This window comes from Cherax quadricarinatus, chromosome 14 (genome assembly GCF_038502225.1).
Source record: "Cherax quadricarinatus isolate ZL_2023a chromosome 14, ASM3850222v1, whole genome shotgun sequence".
Taxonomy (NCBI): domain Eukaryota; kingdom Metazoa; phylum Arthropoda; class Malacostraca; order Decapoda; family Parastacidae; genus Cherax; species Cherax quadricarinatus.
Genome location: NC_091305.1, coordinates 19398589 through 19420278, shown reverse-complemented (window position 1 = coordinate 19420278; position 21690 = coordinate 19398589). Strand labels below are relative to the sequence as shown.

Here is a 21690-nt window from a genome sequence, read left to right as displayed (position 1 = left end):
GATGGGATCATGACAGAAATGTTAAAAGGGGGGATATAGTATTGGAGTGGTTGGTACTTCTGTTTAATAAATGTATGAAAGAGGGGAAGGTATCTAGGGATTGGCGGAGAGCATGTATAGTCCCTTTATATAAAGGGAAAGGGGACAAAAGATATTGTAAAAATTATAGAGGAATAAGTTTACTGAGTATACCAGGAAAAGTATACGGTAGGGTTATAATTGAAAGAATTAGAGGTAAGACAGAATGTAGGATTGCAGATGAGCAGGGAGGCTTCAGAGTGGGTAGGGGATGTGTAGATCAAGTGTTTACATTGAAGCATATATTTTTTTTTATTATTTTTATTATCACACTGGCCGATTCCCACCAAGGCAGGGTGGCCCGAAAAAGAAAAACTTTCACCATCATTCACTCCATCACTGTCTTGCCAGAAGGGTGCTTTACACTACAGTTTTTAAACTGCAACATTAACACCCCTCCTTCAGAGTGCAGGCACTGTACTTCCCATCTCCAGGACTCAAGTCCGGCCTGCCGGCTTCCCTGAACCCCTTCATAAATGTTACTTTGCTCACACTCCAACAGCACGTCAAGTATTAAAAACCATTCGTCTCCATTCACTCCTATCAAACACGCTCACGCACGCCTGCTGGAAGTCCAAGCCCCTCGCACACAAAACCTCCTAGGCCGATCCCTACCCCGCCTTCCTTCCACTACAGACTGATACACTCTTGAAGTCATTCTGTTTCGCTCCATTCTCTCTACATGTCCGAACCACCTTAACAACCCTTCCTCAGCCCTCTGGACAACAGTTTTGGTAATCCTGCACCTCCTCCTAACTTCCAAACTACGAATACTCTGCATTATATTCACACCACACATTGCCCTCAGACATGACATCTCCACTGCCTCCAGCCTTCTCCTCGCTGCAACATTCATCACGTGAACAGTATTTAGATAAAGGTAGGGAAGCTTTTATTGCATTTATGGATTTAGAAAAGGCATATGATAGAGTGGATAGAGGAGCAATGTGGCAGATGTTGCAAGTATATGGAATAGGTGGTAAGTTACTAAATGCTGTTAAGAGTTTTTATGAGGATAGTGAGGCTCAGGTTAGGGTGTGTAGAAGAGAGGGAAAATACTTCCGGGTAAAAGTAGGTCTTAGACAGGAATGTGTAATGTCACCATGGTTGTTTAATATATTTATAGATGGGGTTGTAAAAGAAGTAAATGCTAGGGTGTTCGGGAGAGGGGTGGGGTTAAATTATGGGGAATCAAATTCAAAATGGGAATTGACACAGTTACTTTTTGCTGATGATACTGTGCTTATGGGAGATTCTAAAGAAAAATTGCAAAGGTTAGTGGATGAGTTTGAGAATGTGTGTAAAGGTAGAAAGTTGAAAGTGAACATAGAAAAGAGTAAGGTGATGAGGGTATCAAATGATTTAGATAAAGAAAAATTGGATATCAAATTGGGGAGGAGGAGTATGGAAGAAGTGAATGTTTTCAGATACTTGGGAGTTGACATGTCGGCGGATGGATTTATGAAGGATGAGGTTAATCATAGAATTGATGAGGGAAAAAAGGTGAGTGGTGCGTTGAGGTATATGTGGAGTCAAAAAACGTTATCTATGGAGGCAAAGAAGGGAATGTATGAAAGTATAGTAGTACCAACACTCTTATATGGATGTGAAGCTTGGGTTGTAAATGCAGCAGCGAGGAGACGGTTGGAGGCAATGGAGATGTCCTGTCTAAGGGCAATGTGTGGTGTAAATATTATGCAGAAAATTCGGAGTGTGGAAATTAGGAGAAGGTGTGGAGTTAATAAAAGCATTAGTCAGAGGGCAGAAGAGGGGTTGTTGAGGTGGTTTGGTCATTTAGAGAGAATGGATCAAAGTAGAATGACATGGGTTGGAAAGAGGGGGTAAAGGAGGTTTTGTGGGCGAGGGGCTTGGACTTCCAGCAAGCGTGCATGAGCATGTTAGATAGGAGTGAATGGAGACGAATGATACTTGGGACCTGACGATCTGCTGGAGTGTGAGCAGGGTAATATTTAGTGAAGGGATTCAGGGAAACCGGTTATTTTCATATAGTCGGACTTGAGTCCTAGAAATGGGAAGTACAATGCCTGCACTTTAAAGGAGGGGTTTGGGATATTGGCAGTTTGGAGGGATATGTTGTGTATCTTTATACGTATATGCTTCTAAACTGTTGTATTCTGAGCACCTCTGCAAAAACAGTGATAATGTGTGAGTGTGGTGAAAGTGTTGAATGATGATGAAAGTATTTTCTTTTTGGGGATTTTCTTTCTTTTTTGGGTCACCCTGCCTCGGTGGGAGACGGCCGACTTGTTGGGGAAAAAAAAAATAATAATAACAATAATAAAAATATAATAATAATAATAATAATAATAACAATAATAAAAATATAATAATAATAATAATAATAATAATAATAATAATAACAATAATAATATAGGTAGTAGGTTGGAAGACAGCAACTGCCCAGGGAGGTACTACCGTCCTGCCAAGTGAGTGTAAAACAAAAGCCTGTAATTGTTTTACATGTTGGTAGGATTGCTGGTGTCCATTTTTGTGTCTGATAAACATGCAAGGTTTCAGGTACGTCTTACTACTTCTACTTACACTTAAGTCACACTACACATACATGTACAAGCATATATATACATACATACCCCTCTGGGTTTTCTTCTATTTTCTTTCTAGCTCTTGTTCTTGTTTATTTATTCTTATCTCCATGGGGAAGTGGAACAGAATTCTTCCTCCATAAGCCATGCGTGTCGTAAAAGGCGACTAAAATGCCGGGAGCAAGGGGCTAGTAATCCCTTCTCCTGTATATATTACTAAATGTAAAAGGAGAAACTTTCGTTTTTCCTTTTGGGCCGCCCCGCCTCGGTGGGATACGGCCGGTGTGTTGAAATAATAATAATAATAATAATAATAATAATAATAATAAAAATAATAATGTAGGTAGTAGGTTGGTAGACAGCAACCGCCCAGGGAGGTACTACCGTCCTGCCAAGTAAGCGTAAAACGAAAGCCTGTAATTGTTTTACATGAGGGCAGGATTGCTGGTGTCCATTTTTCTGTCTCATAAACATGCAAGGTTTCAGGTACGTCTTGCTACTTCTACTTACACTTAGGTCACACTACACATACATGTTTTTTTTTTTCCAACAATTCGGCCATCTCCCACCGAGGCAGGGTGACCCAAAAAAGAAAGAAAATCCCCAAAAAGAAAATACTTTCATCATCATTCAACACTTTCACCACACTCACACATTATCACTGTTTTTGCAGAGGTGCTCAGGATACAACAGTTTAGAAGCATATACGTATAGAGATACACAATATATCCCTCCAAACTGCCAATATCCCAAACCCCTCCTTTAAAGTGCAGGCATTGTACTTCCCATTTCCAGGACTCAAGTCCGACTATATAAAATAACCGGTTTCCCTGAATCCCTTCACTAAATATTACCCTGCTCACACTCCAACAGATCGTCAGGTCCCAAGTACCATTTGTCTCCATTCACTCCTATTGAACACGCTCACGCACGCTTGCTGGAAGTCCAAGCCCCTCGCCCATAAAACCTCCTTTACCCCGTCTCTCCAATCCTTTCGAGAACGACCCCTACCCCGCCTTCCTTCCCCTATAGATTTATATGCTTTCCATGTCATTCTACTTTGATCCATTATCTCTAAATGACCAAACCACCTCAACAACCCCTCTTCTGCCCTCTGACTAATGCTTTTATTAACTCCACACCTTTTCCTAATTTCCACTCTCCGAATTTTCTGCATAATATTTACACCACACATTGCCCTTAGACAGGACATCTCCACTGCCTCCAACCGTCTCCACGCTGTTGCATTTACCACCCAAGCTACACATCCATATAAGAGTGTTGGTACTACTATACTTTCATACATTCCCTTCTTTGTCTCCATAGATAATGTTTTTTGACTCCACATATACCTCAACGCACCACTCACCTTTTTTCCCTCATCAATTCTATGATTAACCTCATCCTTCATAAATCCATCCGCCGACACGTCAACTCCCAAGTACAGTGGACCCCCGCATACAGCACGCATCGCATACCGTACAATCCGCATACCGCTCGCTTTGTTCGCAAAAATTTTGCCTCGCATACCGCCCAAAAACCCGCTCACCGCTCTTCGTCCAAGACGCGTCCAATGTGCGCCCTCAGCCAGCCTCGCATGTTCCGCCGGTGGCATTGTTTACCAGCCAGCCTCCGCGGTAACATCCAAGCATACAATCGGAATATTTCGTATTATTACAGTGTTTTCGGTGCTTTATCTGGAAAATAAGTGACCATGGGCCCCAAGAAAGCTTCTAGTGCCAACCCTACAGGAATAAGGGTGAGAATTACTATAGAGATGAAGAAAGAGATCACTGATAAGTATGAAAGTGGAGTGCATGTCGCCGACCTGGTCAGGTTGTACAAGAAACCCAAATCAACCATCGCTACTATTGTGGGCAACAGAAAGGCAATCAAGGAAGCTGTTCTTGCCAAAGGTTTAACTGTGTTTTCGAAACAGAGATCGCAAGTGATGGAAGATGTTGAGAGACTCTTATTGGTGTGAATAAATGAAAAACAGCTAGCAGGAGATAGCGTCTCTCAAGCGATCATAAGCGAAAAGGCTAGGAAGTTGCATGAGGATTTAATTAAAAAAATGCCTGCAACTAGTGATGATGTGAGTGAATTTAAGGCCAGCAAAGGTTGGTTTGAGAGATTTAAGAAGCGTAGTGGCATACATAGTGTGATAAGGCATGGTGAGGCTGCCAGTTCGGACCACAAAGCAGCTGAAAAATATGTGCAGGAATTCAAGAATTACATAGACAGTGAAGGACTGAAACCTGAACAAGTGTTTAATTGTGATGAAACAGGCCTGTTTTGGAAGAAAATGCCAAGCAGGACCTACATTACTCAGGAGGAAAAGGCACTCCCAGGACATAAGCCTATGAAAGACAGGCTTACTTTGTTGATGTGTTCCAATGCTACTGGTGATTGCAAAGTGAAGCCTTTATTAGTGTATCACTCTGAAACTCCCAGAGCGTTCAGGCAAAAGAATGTCCTCAAGGAGAATTTGTGTGTGCTGTGGAGGGCAAACAGTAAGGCATGGGTCACTAGGGACTTTTCCTATGACTGGTTACACCATGCATTTGCCCCCAATGTGAAAGATTACCTAACTGAAAAGAAATTAGAACTTAAGTGCCTCCTGGTGTTAGACAATGCCCCTGGTCATCCTACAGACGTGGCAGAGCGACTTTATGGGGACATGAAATTCATTAAGGTGAAGTTTTTGCCTCCTAATACCACTCCTCTCCTGCAGCCCATGGACCAGCAGGTTATTGCAAACTTCAAAAAACTGTACACAAAAGCTCTGTTTGAAAGGTGCTTTGTAGTGACCTCAGAAACTCAACTGACTCTAAGAGAGTTTTGGAGAGAGCACTTTAATATCCTCAATTGTGTAAACCTTATAGGTAAGGCTTGGGAGGGAGTGACTAAGAAGACCTTGAACTCTGCTTGGAAGAAACTGTAGCCAGAATGTGTAGACAAAAGGGATTTTGAAGGGTTTGAGGCTAACCCTGAGAGGATTATGCCAGTTGAGGAATCCATTGTGGCATTGGGAAAGTCCTTAGGGTTGGAGGTTAGTGGGGATGATGTGGAAGAGTTGGTGGAGGAGGACAATGAAGAACTAACCACTGATGAGCTGATAGATCAACTTCAACAGCAAGAGGCCAGACCTGAGGAAACTGGTTCAGAGGAGGGGAGAGAGAAATTGAAGAAGTTGCCTACTACAAAGATTAAGGAAATCTGTGCAAAGTGGCTTGAAGTGCAAACCTTCATGGATGAAAATCACCCTCACACAGCTATTGCAAGCCATGTTGGCAACCTGTACACTGACAATGTTGTGAAACACTTTAGGGAAGTCATAAAGGAACGAGAGGTACAGGCCACTATGGACAGATATGTTGTGCGAAAGAAGTCCAGTGACTCTGAAGCTGGTCCTAGTGGCATTAAAAGAAGAAGGGAAGTAACCCCAGAAAAGGACTCGACACCTCAAGTCTTAATGGAAGGGGATTCCCCTTCTAAACACTAACACTCTCTCTCCCCTCCTCCCATCCCATCAATCACCACCAGATCTTCAATAAAAGTAAGTGTCATGTAAATGTGCATGCCTTTTTCAGTTTGTGTGTATTAAAATTAACATTTCATGTGGTAAAAAATTTTTTTTTCATACTTTTGGGTGTCTTGCACGGATTAATTTGATTTCCATTATTTCTTATGGGGAAAATTCATTCGCATACCGAACATTTCGCACAACAACCAGCCCTCTTGCACGGATTAAAGTCGCTATGCGGGGGTCCACTGTATCTGAAAACATTCACTTCTTCCATACTCCTCCTCCCCAATTTGATATCCAATTTTTCTTTATCTAAATCATTTGATACCCTCATCACCTTACTCTTTTCTATGTTCACTTTCAACTTTCTACCTTTACACACATTCCCAAACTCATCCACTAACCTTTGCAAGCATATATATACACACCCCTCTGGGTTTTCTTCTATTTTCTTATTTGTTCTTGTTTATTTCCTCTTATCTCCATGGGGAAGTGGAACAGAATTCTTCCTCCGTAAGCCATGCGTGTTGTAAGAGGCGACTAAAATGCCAGGAGCAAGGGGCTAGTAACCACTTCACCTGTATATATTACTAAATGTAAATAGAGAAACTTTCGTTTTTCCTTTTGGGCCACCCCACCTCAGTGGGATACTGCTGGTGCGTTGAAAGAAGAATAATAAGCGAATTTCAGAACATCACCACTAGGTGGCACAGCCAATGCCACAGCATCAGCTGCGCAGTGCAATGTGTTTATGTCGCCAGAAGCATTTCTTGTGTTATTATTGCCAAATTTCTTTTTTCTAACTATGGGTCCTAAGAAAGTAAGTGCAAAGGATAGTGATGAGAAGAAAAAGAGGATGATGTCCATGGAATTACAGCACGAAATCATAAACAAGCGAGGTGTGGGGTGGCAATAGGAGCTAGTAGCAAGTAGCCTATCTTCCACTCTCCGCCTCCACCTCTGCCAGCGTATGTACACTTTATAAAGCCACTTTATTTCTTTACATTCTCTATTATGTTTTTAAACAATACAGGTCTCCCTCAACATTCGCAAGGGTTAGGGGATCAAGAGCTTCGCGAATGTTGAAAAATCGCGAATGTTTGGTGCCCCAATATATTGTAGGGAAATATAATACAATACATCTTCCTTAACTTGTTGAACCATGAACAATCGTAAAATACATGAAAACGTCGTAAATTGTACTAAATACATACATGTTATGGTTTAATAACATGTATGTTATTAATACCACTGCCTCCACTTCCTCGACCACTGTAAGTTCCTACTACCCTCCCTCCGACCCCCCCAACTGGCAGCAGCACTCCCACCAGTGTGATGAGTGTTTTGTTTGTTCATTATTTGCCATTAAACTACAGTATAAATAATGTAAACCCATTCATGATTGCATATTGGAATGGCTATTCGGACAAGTATTGGACGGGGACATCATGTGCTGACTCTTGAACACAGCAAAGAATCAAACATTTCTGCTACTGCTAATAATAACAATAGTAGTAGTAGTAATAATACTAATAATAATAATAATAAATTATAATAATAATAAATACGATAGAATTGAAGAAGGAAATTGTACAAAAATACGAAAGAGTGGTTGGTACATCGTCAGTGTGGCTTTGTTTATGCTGGAGTGAGCATTAGTCTCCTTGCTCTTCCAAACATTTCACAATAATTCATTGTGTTTGGTGCTTGTAGATTGAGTGCGACTGGAGTGGTAGAGGCAGTGGTTGGGGAAGTGGTTGAGGCATTGGGTGAAGCAGTGGGTGAGGAAGTGGTTGAGGCAATGGTAGAGGCAGTGCGTGAGGCAGTGGGTGAGGCAGTGGGTGAGGCAGTGGGTGAGGCAGTGGTTGAGTCAGCAGTTGAGGCAATGGTTGAGGCAATGGTTGAGGCAATGGTTGAGGCAATGGTTGAGGCAATGGTTGAGGCAGTGGGTGAGGCAGTGGGTGAGGCAGTGGGTGAGGCAGTGGGTGAGGCAGTGGGTGAGGCAGTGGTTGAGGCAATGGTAGAGGCAGTGCATGAGGCAGTGGGTGAGGCAGTGGGTGAGGCAGTGGTTGAGGCAGTGGTTGAGGCAGTGGGTGAGGCAGTGGGTGAGGCAGTGGTTGAGGCAGTGGTTGAGGCAGTGGTTGAGGCAGTGGTTGAGGCAGTGGTTGAGGCAGTGGTTGAGGCAGTGGGTGAGGCAGTGGGTGAGGTAGCGGGTGAGGCAGCGGTTGAGGCACTGGTAGAGGCAGCGGTTGAGGCAATGGTAGAGGCAGCAGTTGAGGCAGTGGTAATTAATAACATGTTATAAATAATAATAATACATATTAATAATAACATGTATTATTATTATTAATAACATGTATGTTATTAAATACGACTGCCTCACCCACTGCCTCAACCGCTGCCTCACCCACTGCCTCACCCACTGCCTCACCCACTGCCTCAACCACTGCCTCAACCACTGCCTCAACCACTGCCTCAACCACTGCCTCACCCACTGCTTCAACCGCTGCTCACCCACTGCCTCAACCGCTGCCTCACCCACTGCCTCACCCAGTGCCTCAACCGCTTCCCCAACCACTGCCTCTACCACTCCAGTCGCACTCAATCTACAAGCACCAAACACAATGAATTATTGTGAAATGTTTGGAAGAGCAAGGAGATTAATGCTCACTCCAGCATAAACAAAGCCACACTGACGATGTGTCACCCACTCCTTCGTATTTTTGTACAATTTGCTTCTTCAATTCTATCGTATTTATTATAATTATTATTATTACTACTACAGTGGACCCCGCATAACGATCACCTCCGAATGCGATCAATTATGTAAGTGTATTTATGTAAGTGCGTTTGTACGTGTATGTTTGGGGGTCTGAAATGGACTAATCTACTTCACAATATTCCTTATGGGAACAAATTCAGTCAGTACTGGCACCTGAACATACTTCTGGAGTGAAAAAATATCATTAACCGGGGGTCCACTGTATTGTTATTATTAGCAGTAGCAGAAATGTTTGATTCTTTGCTGTGTTCAAGAGTCAACACATGATGTCACCATCCAATACCTGTCCGAATAGTCATTCCAATATGCAATCATGAATGGGTTTACATTATTTATACTGTAGTTTAATAGCAAATAATGAACAAACAAAACACTCACCACACTGGTGGGAGGGCTGGCTACCAGTTGGGGGGGTCGGAGGGAGGGTAGTAGGGACTCGCAGGTGCCAGGAAACTTAAATATGATTTGGCGGCTGGGAATTTGGAGACTGGGAATTTGGCGGTTGGTAATTCGCGAATGTGTGAAGCCCACGAAAGTTGGAAACATGAACATTGAGGGAGACCTGTATTTCTTATTTATGAAACTAGTGCAGTTAGCCTCACAAACACTCCATTTTCTCTTATAATAAAAGCATGGGAAGATAAAGTCAGTGGGAGAGGGGATGGAAGCGGTTGCCACCACTTGCCATATAATGATCTATTTTATTAATTTTAGAGTACAGTGGACCCCCGCATAACGATGGCATCGCATAGCGATTTTTCCGCATAACGATTACTTTTATCGCAAAATTTTTGCCCCGCATACCGATTAAAAACCCGCATACCGATTTTCGTCCGAGACGCGTCCAATGTGCCCTCACATGTGCCGGCCGTCCCATTGTTTACCAGCCAGCCTCCGCGGTAACATCCAAGCATACACTCGGAATATTTCGTATTATTACAGTGTTTTCGGTGGTGTTTCTGGAAAATAAGTGACCATGGGCCCCAAGAAAGCTTCTAGTGCCAACCCTGTGGTAAAAAGGGTGAGAATTAGTATGGAAATTAAGAAAGATTTTGAAGGGTTTGGGGCTAACCCTGAGAAGCCTATGCCAGTTGTGGAATCCATTGTGCCTACTTCAAAGATTAAGGAAATGTGTGCAGAGTGGTTTGAACTGCAAACCTTTATAGATGAAAATCACCCTGACAATGCTGTTGCAAGCCGTGCTTGTGACTATTTCAATGACAATGTTATGGCCCATTTTAGGAAAGTCTTGAAGAAACGGGAGGTACAGAGCTCTATGGACAGATTTGTTGTGCGACAGAGGTCCAGTGACTCTCAAGCTGGTCCTAGTGGCATTAAAAGAAGAAGGGAAGTAACCCCAGAAAAGGACTTGCTACCTCAAGTCCTAATGGAAGGGGATTCCCCTTCTAAACAGTAAGAAGATAATGCTCTCCCCTCCTCCCATCCCATCAATCATCACCAGATCTTCAATAAAAGTAAGTGTCATGTAATTGTGCATGCCTTTTTCAGTTTGTGTGTATTAAAATTAACATTTCATGTGGTAAAAAAAAATTTTTTTCATACTTTTGGGCGTCTTGCACGGATTAATTTTATTTCCATTATTTCTTATGGGGAAAATTCATTCGCATAACGATTATTTCGCATAACGATGAGCCCTCTTGCACGGATTAAAATCGTTAACCGGGGGTCCACTGTAAATATCATGTTTCTATGTTAATTATATTGTTTATGTATTATCAGATGAATTGTGATAGATAAACAGCCGTAGAGTTTTTTTTTTTTCAACAAGTCGGCCGTCTCCCACCGAAGCACAATGACCCAAAAAAGAAAGAAAATCCCCAAAAAGAAAATACTTTCATCATTATTCAACACTTTCACCTCACTCACACATAATCACAGTTTTTGCAGAGGTGCTCAGAATACAACAGTTTAGAAACATATACGTATAAAGATACACAACATATCCCTCCAAATTGCCAATATCCCCAACCCCTCCTTTAAAGCACAGGCAATGTACTTCCCATTTCCAGGACTCAAGTCCAGCTATATAAAAATAACTGGTTTCCCGGAATTCCTTCACTAAATATTATCCTGCTCACACTCCAACAGCTCGTCAGGTCTCCTTTCACTCCTATCTAACACGCTCATGCACGCTTGCTGGAAGTCCAAGCCCCTCGCCCACAAAACCTACTTTACTCCCTCCCCCCAACCTTTTCCAGGATGACCCCTACCCTGCCTTCCTTCCCCTACAGATTTATATACTCTCCATGTCATTCTACTTTGATCAAACCTCCTCAACAACCTCTCTTCATCCCTCTGACTAATACTTTTATTAAATCCACATATTCTCCTAATTTCCACACTCCGAATTTTCTGCATAATATTCGCACCACACATTGCCCTTAGACAGGGTATCTCCATTGCCTCCAACTGCCTCCTCACTGCGGCATTTACAACCCAAGCTTCACAACCATATAAGTGTGTTGGTACTACTATACTTTCATACATTCCCCTCTTTGCCTCCATAGATAACATATTTTGTCTCCACATATACCTCAACGCACCACTGACCTTTTTTCCTTCATCAATTCTATGATTAACCTCATCCTTCATAAAACCATCCACTGAGTTTATATTAGCATCATATTGAAATACTTTTGTCCTGCCTCCCAGAGCAGGAATTCTGCTGGAACGGAGTAATGGCATTTCAATTAATTAAATGAGGAAAATTGACTCAGTATATGAGCAGATCATTATACGAGCAAGGTCGCAGAACGGATTAAACTCCTAAGCCAAGGTTCCACTGTATTAATGTAAACAACGACATTTAATGCACCTCAGAGTGATTATCATTATTAATGTGGTGTCTCCAAGACACTCTTAGTAATTTTAATGAGTACCTGCATACCTGCGAAGTGTGTAAATGTGTATTTAGGTACAGGTACTCACAAGTACATGTATAATTATCAGAGTGCAGCCTCTCCTCACTTAATGACGGAGTTCCGTTCTTAAGACCACACTGTTAAATGAATTCGTTGCTAAGTGAGGAGCATACTATAATGGTAGTGAGTTTGTGTCAACCATCTTTGATATTGTTTTAATGTCGCCTTTGCACCATTTATAACATTTCTGGTATGTTTTTAAATGTTTATACAGTAGTGTACTGTATATTGAAATAAACAGAAAAGAAGAAATCAGCTCTAATATACATTATTTAGGTATGAATACTGGTCAGAGAGCCCGTCGTAAGTCCGAGGCGTCGGTAAACGAGTATGTCACTAAGTCAGGTGAGGCTGTGCACATAAAATGCGTAATACTTTAACCCCTTCAGGGTCCAAGGCCAAAATCTGAAATGGTGCTCCAGTGTCCAAGAAATTTTGAAAAAAAAAAAAAAAAAAAAAAAAATTATTTTTTCTTACAGAATTAAAGAGTACAGTGGACCCTCGACCAACGTTGGCATCGTCTAACGTTAAATCCGACTAGCGATACATTTTAATGCAAAAATTTTGCCTCGACTAGTGCTAAAAAACCCGACCAACGCTATTCGTTCCGTTCGAGACGCGTCCACTTTGGCCTGAGCACGCCTCACTTGTCCCGTGGGTGCCAGTGTTTACAAGCCAGCCAGCCACCACGGTCCCATCCAAACATACAATCGGAACATTTCATATTATCACAGCGTTTGTAGTGACTGCACCTGCAATGTTGTGAAACACTTTAGAAATGTCATAAAGGAACGGGAGGTACAGGCCTCTATGGACAGATATGTTGTGCGACAGAGGTCCAGTGACTCTCAAGCTGGTCCTAGTGGCATTAAAAGAAGAAGGGAAGTAACCCCGAAAAAGGACTTGCCACCTCAAGTCCTAATGGAAGGGGATTCCCCTTCTAAACACTATGACCATCAACACTCTCCCCTCCTCCCATCCCATCAATCATCACCAGATCTTCAATAAAGGTAAGTGTCATGTAGCTGTGCATGTCTTCTTCAGTTTGTGTGTATTAAAATTAATATTTCATGTGGTAAAAACTATTTTTTTTCATACTTTGGGGTGTCCTGCACGGATTAATTTGATTTCCATTATTTCTTATGGGGAAAATTAACTTGACTAACGGTAATTTTGACTAACGATGAGCTCTCAGGAACGGATTAATAGCGTTAGTCGAGGGTCCACTGTATAATTTTGTGAAGGTAATAAGACAAAAAACAATTTCTGATCACTACTTACCAAGATACAGTGCCGAGAAGTTGACCCAAAATGACCTGGTGGCGGCAACATCGACGATTTCCACATACGCGCATTACTTTATTTAACGTTTTTTGTATTTTTTTCTTTTCTTTTCTAATTTTTTTCTTTTCCTACTAACATTTGGGGCCTGAGAGACCAATACTGTATATAATGTATATACATAAACTCAATGTATTGAACACAAGTTGAAGGAAGCTGTATTATGAAATGATCACCTTCCCTCCTCAAATGCTTGGGTATATTCTCAGGATTTCTAGGACCTTGTTGTATAGTAGGTGTTGTTACCTGGTACTTCATCATGAGTTGTCTGACAACAGACAAACAAAATTCACGATACGGTGGTCTGTTGCCAGTCTTCATTTGGTACATATTATATGCACTGAGCATTAAAATGTCCATGAGATGGAAGAAAAGTTTCATGTACCACTTGTAACTTTTACGAACACAATCAACAAAGCCAATCTGCATGTCACATTTGTCAACCAAGCGCATGTTTTGTGTATAATCAATCACTGTCACTGGTTTTCGAATACGTTCATTAGTCACCCGATCAACTTTGCCACTGTCTTGCATTTCGTTACGGTGAATGGTTGTCAACAATGTGACATCTCGTTTGTCATGCCACCGTAATGCCATGATGTCATTGGCAGTAAACACCTGCACGTCACCACGAGCACCTGCGTTGAGCCTGGGCATATGTTTACGATTAGAACGCGCTGTGCCACACACATCTGTCTTGTTCACTCGCAAGAAATCACTGAGTAAAGGGCTTTGTACCAGTTATCGGTATATAATGTATGCCCCTTACCAAGATAAGGTGCCATCATGCTTCTCACTACGTCACCTGAGATACCCAATAACATCTTGGTATCTTTCAATGTTTTATTTCCCGTGTATACAACAATATCCAATACTGGGCCACTGTCACAGTCACAGAGTACAAACAGTTTTATACCAAAGCGTTTCCTCTTGCTCGGTATATACTGCTTGAATGACAGCCTACCTTTGAACAAAATCAAAGACTCATCAATTACAAGATTCTTGAATGGATAAAAGTACATGCTAAACTTTTGTTTGAGATACAAGAAAACATTTCTAATCTTGTATAACCTGTCACTTCTGTCAGGCCTGGTTTTGTCAGAGAAGTGCAACATACGTAACAATAAGATAAACCTGTTCACTGGGATTTCACTGAAGACCGGGGTAGAAATTAGCCGATCTGTGGACCAGTATGCTTTTATATTATGCTTATAGACATGAGGCATAAGCATTATTGTTGCAAAAAGCAAATACATTTCTGCAACAGTCGTCTCTTTCCACAGGTGTAGTCTTGACTGTGGTGATATCATCGTATTTGCCATGGTGTACTCAAAATACTTGTTACTTTCCCTGACAATAATTTCCATCAAGGGCTGGTCAAAGAATATTTCAAAAAATTCCAGTTCATTGGCCATGTTTCCAAGGGAACAAGTAGGTAGAATTCCACTTTGAGAGTCATCAAAGTGGTGGGGCTTGGGAACAAAATTGGGATTTTGCTGCCAATCCCAGATACGGTTTGCTGGTGGATACTGGACATCGTAGGCTGGTTCTGCAGGTAGTTGTGGTTGCGGTGGGCTGGTGGCTGACGCTCCGCTTTGTCCTTGAACTGCGGAGTCAGCAGCGTGGGTCCCAGCCTGGGCTGGTGAGTCACGCATGGCCGTGGCACTACCATCATCACTACCAACATCTACTGATGCCTGTGGTCTATCCATGCCAAGTGTAGCCACATCATCCTCACTTTCACTGTCTATTCCTGGTGTAGGGCCATGGGATGTACTCCGGGATGTACTCCGTCCCCTGGGCACTGCATAGGGTACACTACCCGAGCGCATGTGGCGGCGTACATGCCAATGCTTCACTGGCGAATATGTTTCCTCACTATCACTACTCGAATGATCGTCAAGAGCAATAAAATCACAATCCACGTCACTATCATCATCATTACCGAAGTCAGAGGCCTGGCCACGCGAAAATAATAGTTTTCTCTTGAGTTGAGGTACAACTGACCGTGACTGAGGAGTGCCCACACCAGAGGTAGAAGGTTGAGGATTGTCAGGGTTTTCTGCGCTATTATCGATATCCAGGTCATACCTTTCGGTCACTAACTGATCAAAGCCAAAGAATTCATCTTCATTTCCACTTCCATCAGTGTCAGAACTATCAGATACAAAGAGGAGAGTACCAATTTTCCTTGGAGTAAGAGCTGCCTTGCGACGAGGCATGGTGAACAAGGGTAACTGAGCCAGCGTTCCCACAATGCTATGCGGGCGCCTAGATTTTTTGTTTATGGCGCACACCCACCACACAGACCAGTTCTCTCACATGTAGGCCTATGAGTGTTTTTGTGCTAAATTTGACGGAGCTAGAATTTTGACGTAGATCTACGGTTTGGACACTGAACATGAAGCCGTAGATTTACGGGACGGACCCTGAAAGGGTTAAAGCACTTGAAACTCTAGAAAGTTTCTAGACATAATGTTGAGACACAGAGCTCACAAAGAATGTAAACAAACCGGGAGGTGCGCAATGACCATATTAGTGAATCAGGTGGGGAGGGGGAAAGCCGTATAACAAGTTCTGGTAATAATTTGAAATGTCCGTATTAGTGAAACGCCGTAAAGCGAAACCCTACTCTGGGAATTGGGCATCATCATCTTGGTAACCCACCATGCAATTCTGATCAAAATTTTGGTCTTATTTCCAAGACTGATGAACATTTCTGTATAGAACACACACTATTCGCTAACTAGTGAGTTCACTGGTTTTCTTCTCAGCACGTCATATAACTGAAACTGGATTGTTATTTTTCCCACAGAATAAAAAAAAAAAGACGTGCAGTGTATGTGTAAACAAACTCCCAACAACAGATAAGACAAAGTTTTTCCAAGTAAAAGTTCTTTTTATAAATACAGTGGACCCCCGAGTTTCACGATTAATCCGTTCCAGAGACCCTGCCGAAAGTCGAAATTCACGAAACTTGAAACCATTTTCCCCATAAGAAATAATGGAAATAAAATTAATCCATTCCAGACACCCAAAAATATTAAAAAATATTTTTTTTTTAATTAAATAAAGAAGTAAAATAAAGAAGAAAAAAGTAAATGCTAGGGTGTTTGGGAGAGGGGTGGGATTAAATTATGGGGAATCAAATACAAAATGGGAAGCGAGAAGGTTACTTTTTGCTGATGATATTGTGCTTATGGGAGATTCTAAAGAAAAATTGCAAAGGTTAGTGGATGAGTTTGGGAGTGTGTGTAAAGGTAGAAAGTTGAAAGTGAACATAGAAAAGAGTAAGGTGATGAGGGTATCAAATGATTTAGATAAAGAAAAATTGGATATCAAATTGGGGAGGAGGAGTATGGAAGAAGTGAATGTTTTCAGATACTTGGGAGTTGATGTGTCGGCGGATGGATTTATGAAGGATGAGGTTAATCATAGAATTAATGAGGGAAAAAAGGTGAGTGGTGCGTTGAGGTATATGTGGAGTCAAAAAACGTTATCTATGGAGGCAAAGAAGGAAATGTATGAAAGTCTAGTAGTACCAACACTCTTATATGTGAAGCTTGGGTTGTAAATGCAGCAGCGAGGAGACGGTTGGAGGCAGTGGAGATGTCCTGTCTAAGGGCAATGTGTGGTGTAAATATTATGCAGAAAATTCGGAGTGTGGAAATTAGGAGAAGGTGTGGAGTTAATAAAAGTATTAGTCAGAGGGCTGAAGAGGGGTTGTTGAGGTGATTTGGTAATTTAGAGAGAATGGATCAAAGTAGAATGACATGGAGAGCATTTAAATCTGTAGGAAAAGAGGCGGGGTAGGGGTCGTCCTCGAAAAGGTTGGAAGGAAGGGGTAAGGGAGGTTTTGTGGGCGAGGGGCTTGGACTTCTAGCAGGCGTGCATGAGCATGTTCGATAGGAGTGAATGGAGACGAATGGTATTTGGGACCTGACGATCTGTTGGAGTGTGAGCAGGGTAATATTTAGTGAAGGGATTCAGGGAAACTGGTTATTTTTATATAGCCGGACTTGAGTCCTGGAAATGGGAAGTACAGTGGACCCCCGGTTAACGAACTTTTTTCATTCCAGTAGTATGTTCAGGTGCCAGTACTGACCGAATTTTTTCCCATAAGGAATATTGTGAAGTAGATTAGTCCATTTCAGACCCCCAAACATACACGTACAAACGCACTTACATAAATACACTTACATAATTGGTCGCATTTGGAGGTGACCGTTAAGCGGGGGTCTACTGTACAATGCCTGCACTCTAAAGGAGGGGTTTAGGGATATTAGCAGTTTGGAGGGATGTGTTGTGTATCTATATATGTATATGCTTCTAAACTGTTGTGTTCTGAGCACCTCTGCAAAAACATTGATTATGTGTGAGTGAGGTGAAAGTGTTGAATGATGATGAAAGTATTTTCTTTTCGGGAATTTTCTTTCTTTCTGGGTCACCCTGCCTCGGTGGGAGACGGCCGACTTGTTGAGAGAGAGAGAAAAAAAAAAAGAAAAAGATTTACATACTAAAAACAATCAGAAATTAAGTACATGTATATAAAAAATAATGATAACATTACACTTACCTTTACTGAAGACTTTTGGGTGGATGGAAGACAGGACGGGGTAGGAGGAAGGTGTACACTATTGTTTGGAAGGAGAATCTCTTTTCATTAGGACTTCAGGTAGCAAGTCCTTTTCTGGGGTTACTTCCCTTCTTCTTTCAATGCCACTGGGAACAACTTGAGAGTCACTGGACCCCTGTCGCACAAAATATCTGTCCAGCGAGGTTTGTTTCTGGCATTTCTTTATGATTTGCCTGATGTGGAACAAGGTTTTGTCACTGAACATGTTGCAGATATGGCTTGTTTCAGCTTGGTCAGGGTGATATTTTTCAACAAAACTTTGCAACTCATTCCACTTTGAACACATGTCCTTAACCCTTTGGGGGTTTCAGATGTACTAGTACAGCTTATCGACCCAGGGTTTTTGACATACTAGTACGCCTAAATTCTAGCACCCTCAAATCTAGTGAGAGAAAGCTGGTAGGCCTACATATGAAAGAATGGGTCTATGTAGTCAGTGTGCGCAGTATAAAAAAAATCCTGCAGCACACAGTGCATAATGAGAAAAAAAACTTTGACCGTGTTTTTGGATTAAAACAGCGACTATGCACTGTATTTTCCTATGGTATTTATTGTTATATTCTAGTTTTCTTGGTTTCATTTTATAGAATGGAAGACATATTACAGAAATTGAGATGATTTTGACTGGTTTTACAATGAAAAGTACCTTGAAATTGAGCTTAAATAGCAGAAATGTTCGATTTTTACCAAAGTTCAAAAGTAAACAAATCATGTTATGCATCCAATACACATCAACTGATGAGTCTAATATTCTTTCACAAGTGCGCTGATATTATTTATACCATTTCTACACTAATGCAGTAGTCTGCATAACAGTAAATCTTGTTTTTTTTTGTAAGAATAAAAATTCAAAGTGGAAAGCCAAAGAAATATAAGAGGGGCCTGGGGATGTTACTAATGAACAGAGAACTTGTTATTTTAGTGCCAGGAATGTCTGTGTTTATTCTGGACCCTATTTGGAAATTGGCATCTTTTGAAATTTGTGTGAAATTGGCAAAATTGCTAAATTCTGACCACTGTATTGGATAGTTGAAATCAGTAAAAGGGTGGTTTCTTGTACTCATTCAATAGAAAAAATGGAGTTCTAGTGAAATAGTTACGATTTTTGTCGGCTAGTACACTGGAATTGGCCAAAAATAGGGCTCAAAGTGGGCAAAATCGCCGATGCGTGAACGTTGTCGAGACTGCTAACTTCACAACAGCATAATTCCATAAGTTTTCCATCAAATTTCATACTTTTGGTGTCATTATGATCGGGAAAAGATTCTCTATCTTTTCATAAGAAAAACAATTTTTTTTTTTTTTTTGAAATTTGGCCGACCCTGACAACAAGTCTCTGAGAGGACCTGCCGAACCCCAAAGGGTTGATCACCAAAGAAGGCACCTCCTTCACTCTCTTTTCCTCCTCCTCTGAAGCAAGTTCCTCAGCTGTGGTCTGATGCTGTTCCAGTTGAAGCTCTTGCAGTTCGTCAGTGGTTAGCTCTTCCCTGTGGTCCTCCACCAACTCTTCCACATCCCAGTCACTCACCTCCAAACCCATGGACTTGCCCAATGCCACAACACCTTCCACAACAGGCAGAGGGTTGGCAGGGTCAGGGTCTGCCTCAAACCCTTCAAAATCCCTCTAGATCGTGTTCTTCGCTTTCTTTACCTAAGGGCTTGCACTAGCTTTCCTTGGGCCCATGGTTACTTATTTAGCAGTTGCAATCACAAAAAACAATGGATTATTACGTATGAACCCGCGGGGTGATGGTCATGTGTTGGTAAACAATGGCACACTGAGCGTGAATGGCGTGGGAGACTGGCTTTGTGTGCGCGGTGACGGGCGGACGGGTACCGGACGGTCGCTGAATCACGAGTCTAATCACAAAACTCGAGGCCAAATTTTGCTGAAAAAGCCTGCCGAAAGTCGAATTTCACTAAAGTCGATGCTGCCGAAACTCGGGGGTCCACTGTAAACACAATTTGCTAAAAAAAACTTTAGAATATGTGTTTGGTCTTTCTTGGTCCACTACTAGGATACACCTCAATAATGGTCCACAATAGTCCAAAATGTCAGCTAGTTTCCTATCCAAACTATAGATTTAATGCAAGATGATTAGGAAACAACACCGACTATATTGTTCATGACAAAGCTATTGGAAATTAGCTGGTGAAAAGTTCAGAGGCAGGACTGTTTAAATTTTTTTTTTTTTTTTTTGAAGAAAAGCATCATATTAATGGAAAAACAAGGAAAGGAAAACCAGGATAAGGTCTTAATAAGAAAACTAAATATAATAACTATTGCATCTTAATAACAGCCTAGGTAATCCAGAATAGTGTACTTTTGGAATAGGAGTGGCTATTTTTGCTAAGAATGACAAAGGTAACACAAGCTTCTGTGCTAATATAGGTGCATCCAACATGTTTTACAAAATATACAAGGTATAGTGCAGTGTTCTACTACAAAATACATTTGGCTGAGGTGCAATATGTTTACTAGATATAGTAACATGCAATGTCTTCTACAAAATACATCATGTATTTCATAAAAACAAAGTGATGTGAATACTTACTGTATTTGAGGTCCGAGACATTATGCAATGTGTTGTACACAATACATCATGTATTTCATAAAAGAAAGTGGTGTGAATACTTACTGTATTTGAGGTCCAAGACATATTATGCCAGGCAGATGGATTACCAATTGCAGCCTTCACAACAAGGGATGGCATGTATTCCAAGTTATTTGGAGCTTTTTCTTCATCGTTTACTTCCCATTTCACAGTGACAGAGATATTTGTTTCTTTTGTTACTGTGAAGCCCGTCACAAGATATGCCTATAAAGAAAGCATGTAGATGAGACTACAACTGCACACTGTTACCTAAAAAGCCTGTCAAAAGATAAACAAGCAAACTAAGCACATAGATGAAACTGTATTAATGCTGAAATATGAAATTTAATAAAATGCAATATATTAACAGTAAGCAATTTGAAAGAACTACTGCATACAGTAAACCCTCTCATAACACATGGGATATGTTCTGGAAAATTGGCACTTTTTTAAAAAATATAGTGCAATGTGAAGACCATAAAAGACAAATACGGTTACATTCCAAACACCCTCAAATCTGCCAACAGATTTTTTTTTAAACTTTACCTTACCATTTAGATAAAAAAAAAATTGCCAGTACTAGAGTAATTTCAAGTGTGGGGAGGGTTAACATAGATCTACTGGCCAAGCTTGATGTTGGGAGATTAGCCAGTTGACACACATTAGATACTGTATATGTTTACACAATATATAAGCTACATTTCCTTACCAATCTGTACCAAAGTAAACAAAACAAACCTATAAAAAGCAAGGTAAGCAAACCTGTATCATGGCAAATTAGCACAAGTGGCAAATTGGTTATGAAAGTGTTGTGAATTTTGGTTTTGCCATACAGTGGAACCCCAGTTTTCGTCCTTAATCCATTCCAGAAGGTTGGTCGAAATCCGAAATGGACGAAAACCGAAGTAATATTTCCCACAAGAAATAATGTAAATCCAATTAATCTGTTCCAGACACCCAAAAATATTAAAAAAAAAAAAAAAATACATTTTATAGAGAATAACTATAGTTTTACAGTGGACCCCGCCCAACGGCAGCATCAAGTAATGGCAAATTCGTCTAACGGCGCTCTTTGGCGTCAAAATATTGGCTCTACCAACGACGAAAAACTCATCTAGCAGCATGCGGCCTGAGTGGGCCCAGCCACTCCAAGACTCTGTGTACAGCCAGTGTGCCAATGTTTACAAGCCATTGCGGTCGATTCCAAGTGTACCTGTGATATAT

At 41.2% G+C, this 21690-nt stretch overlaps 1 protein-coding gene across 1 annotated transcript in view; it reads right to left on the bottom strand.

The window, feature by feature from the left end:
- The window catches only part of LOC128695906 (sortilin-related receptor), a gene marked incomplete at its 5' end in the record, with an annotated part of 164529 nt that overhangs the window by 51917 nt on the left and 90922 nt on the right, over positions 1–21690 (bottom strand). Inside the window, 1 exon segment of the mRNA XM_070084886.1 lies at positions 20512–20691. Within this exon segment, the coding sequence (XP_069940987.1) occupies positions 20512–20691 (180 nt within the window).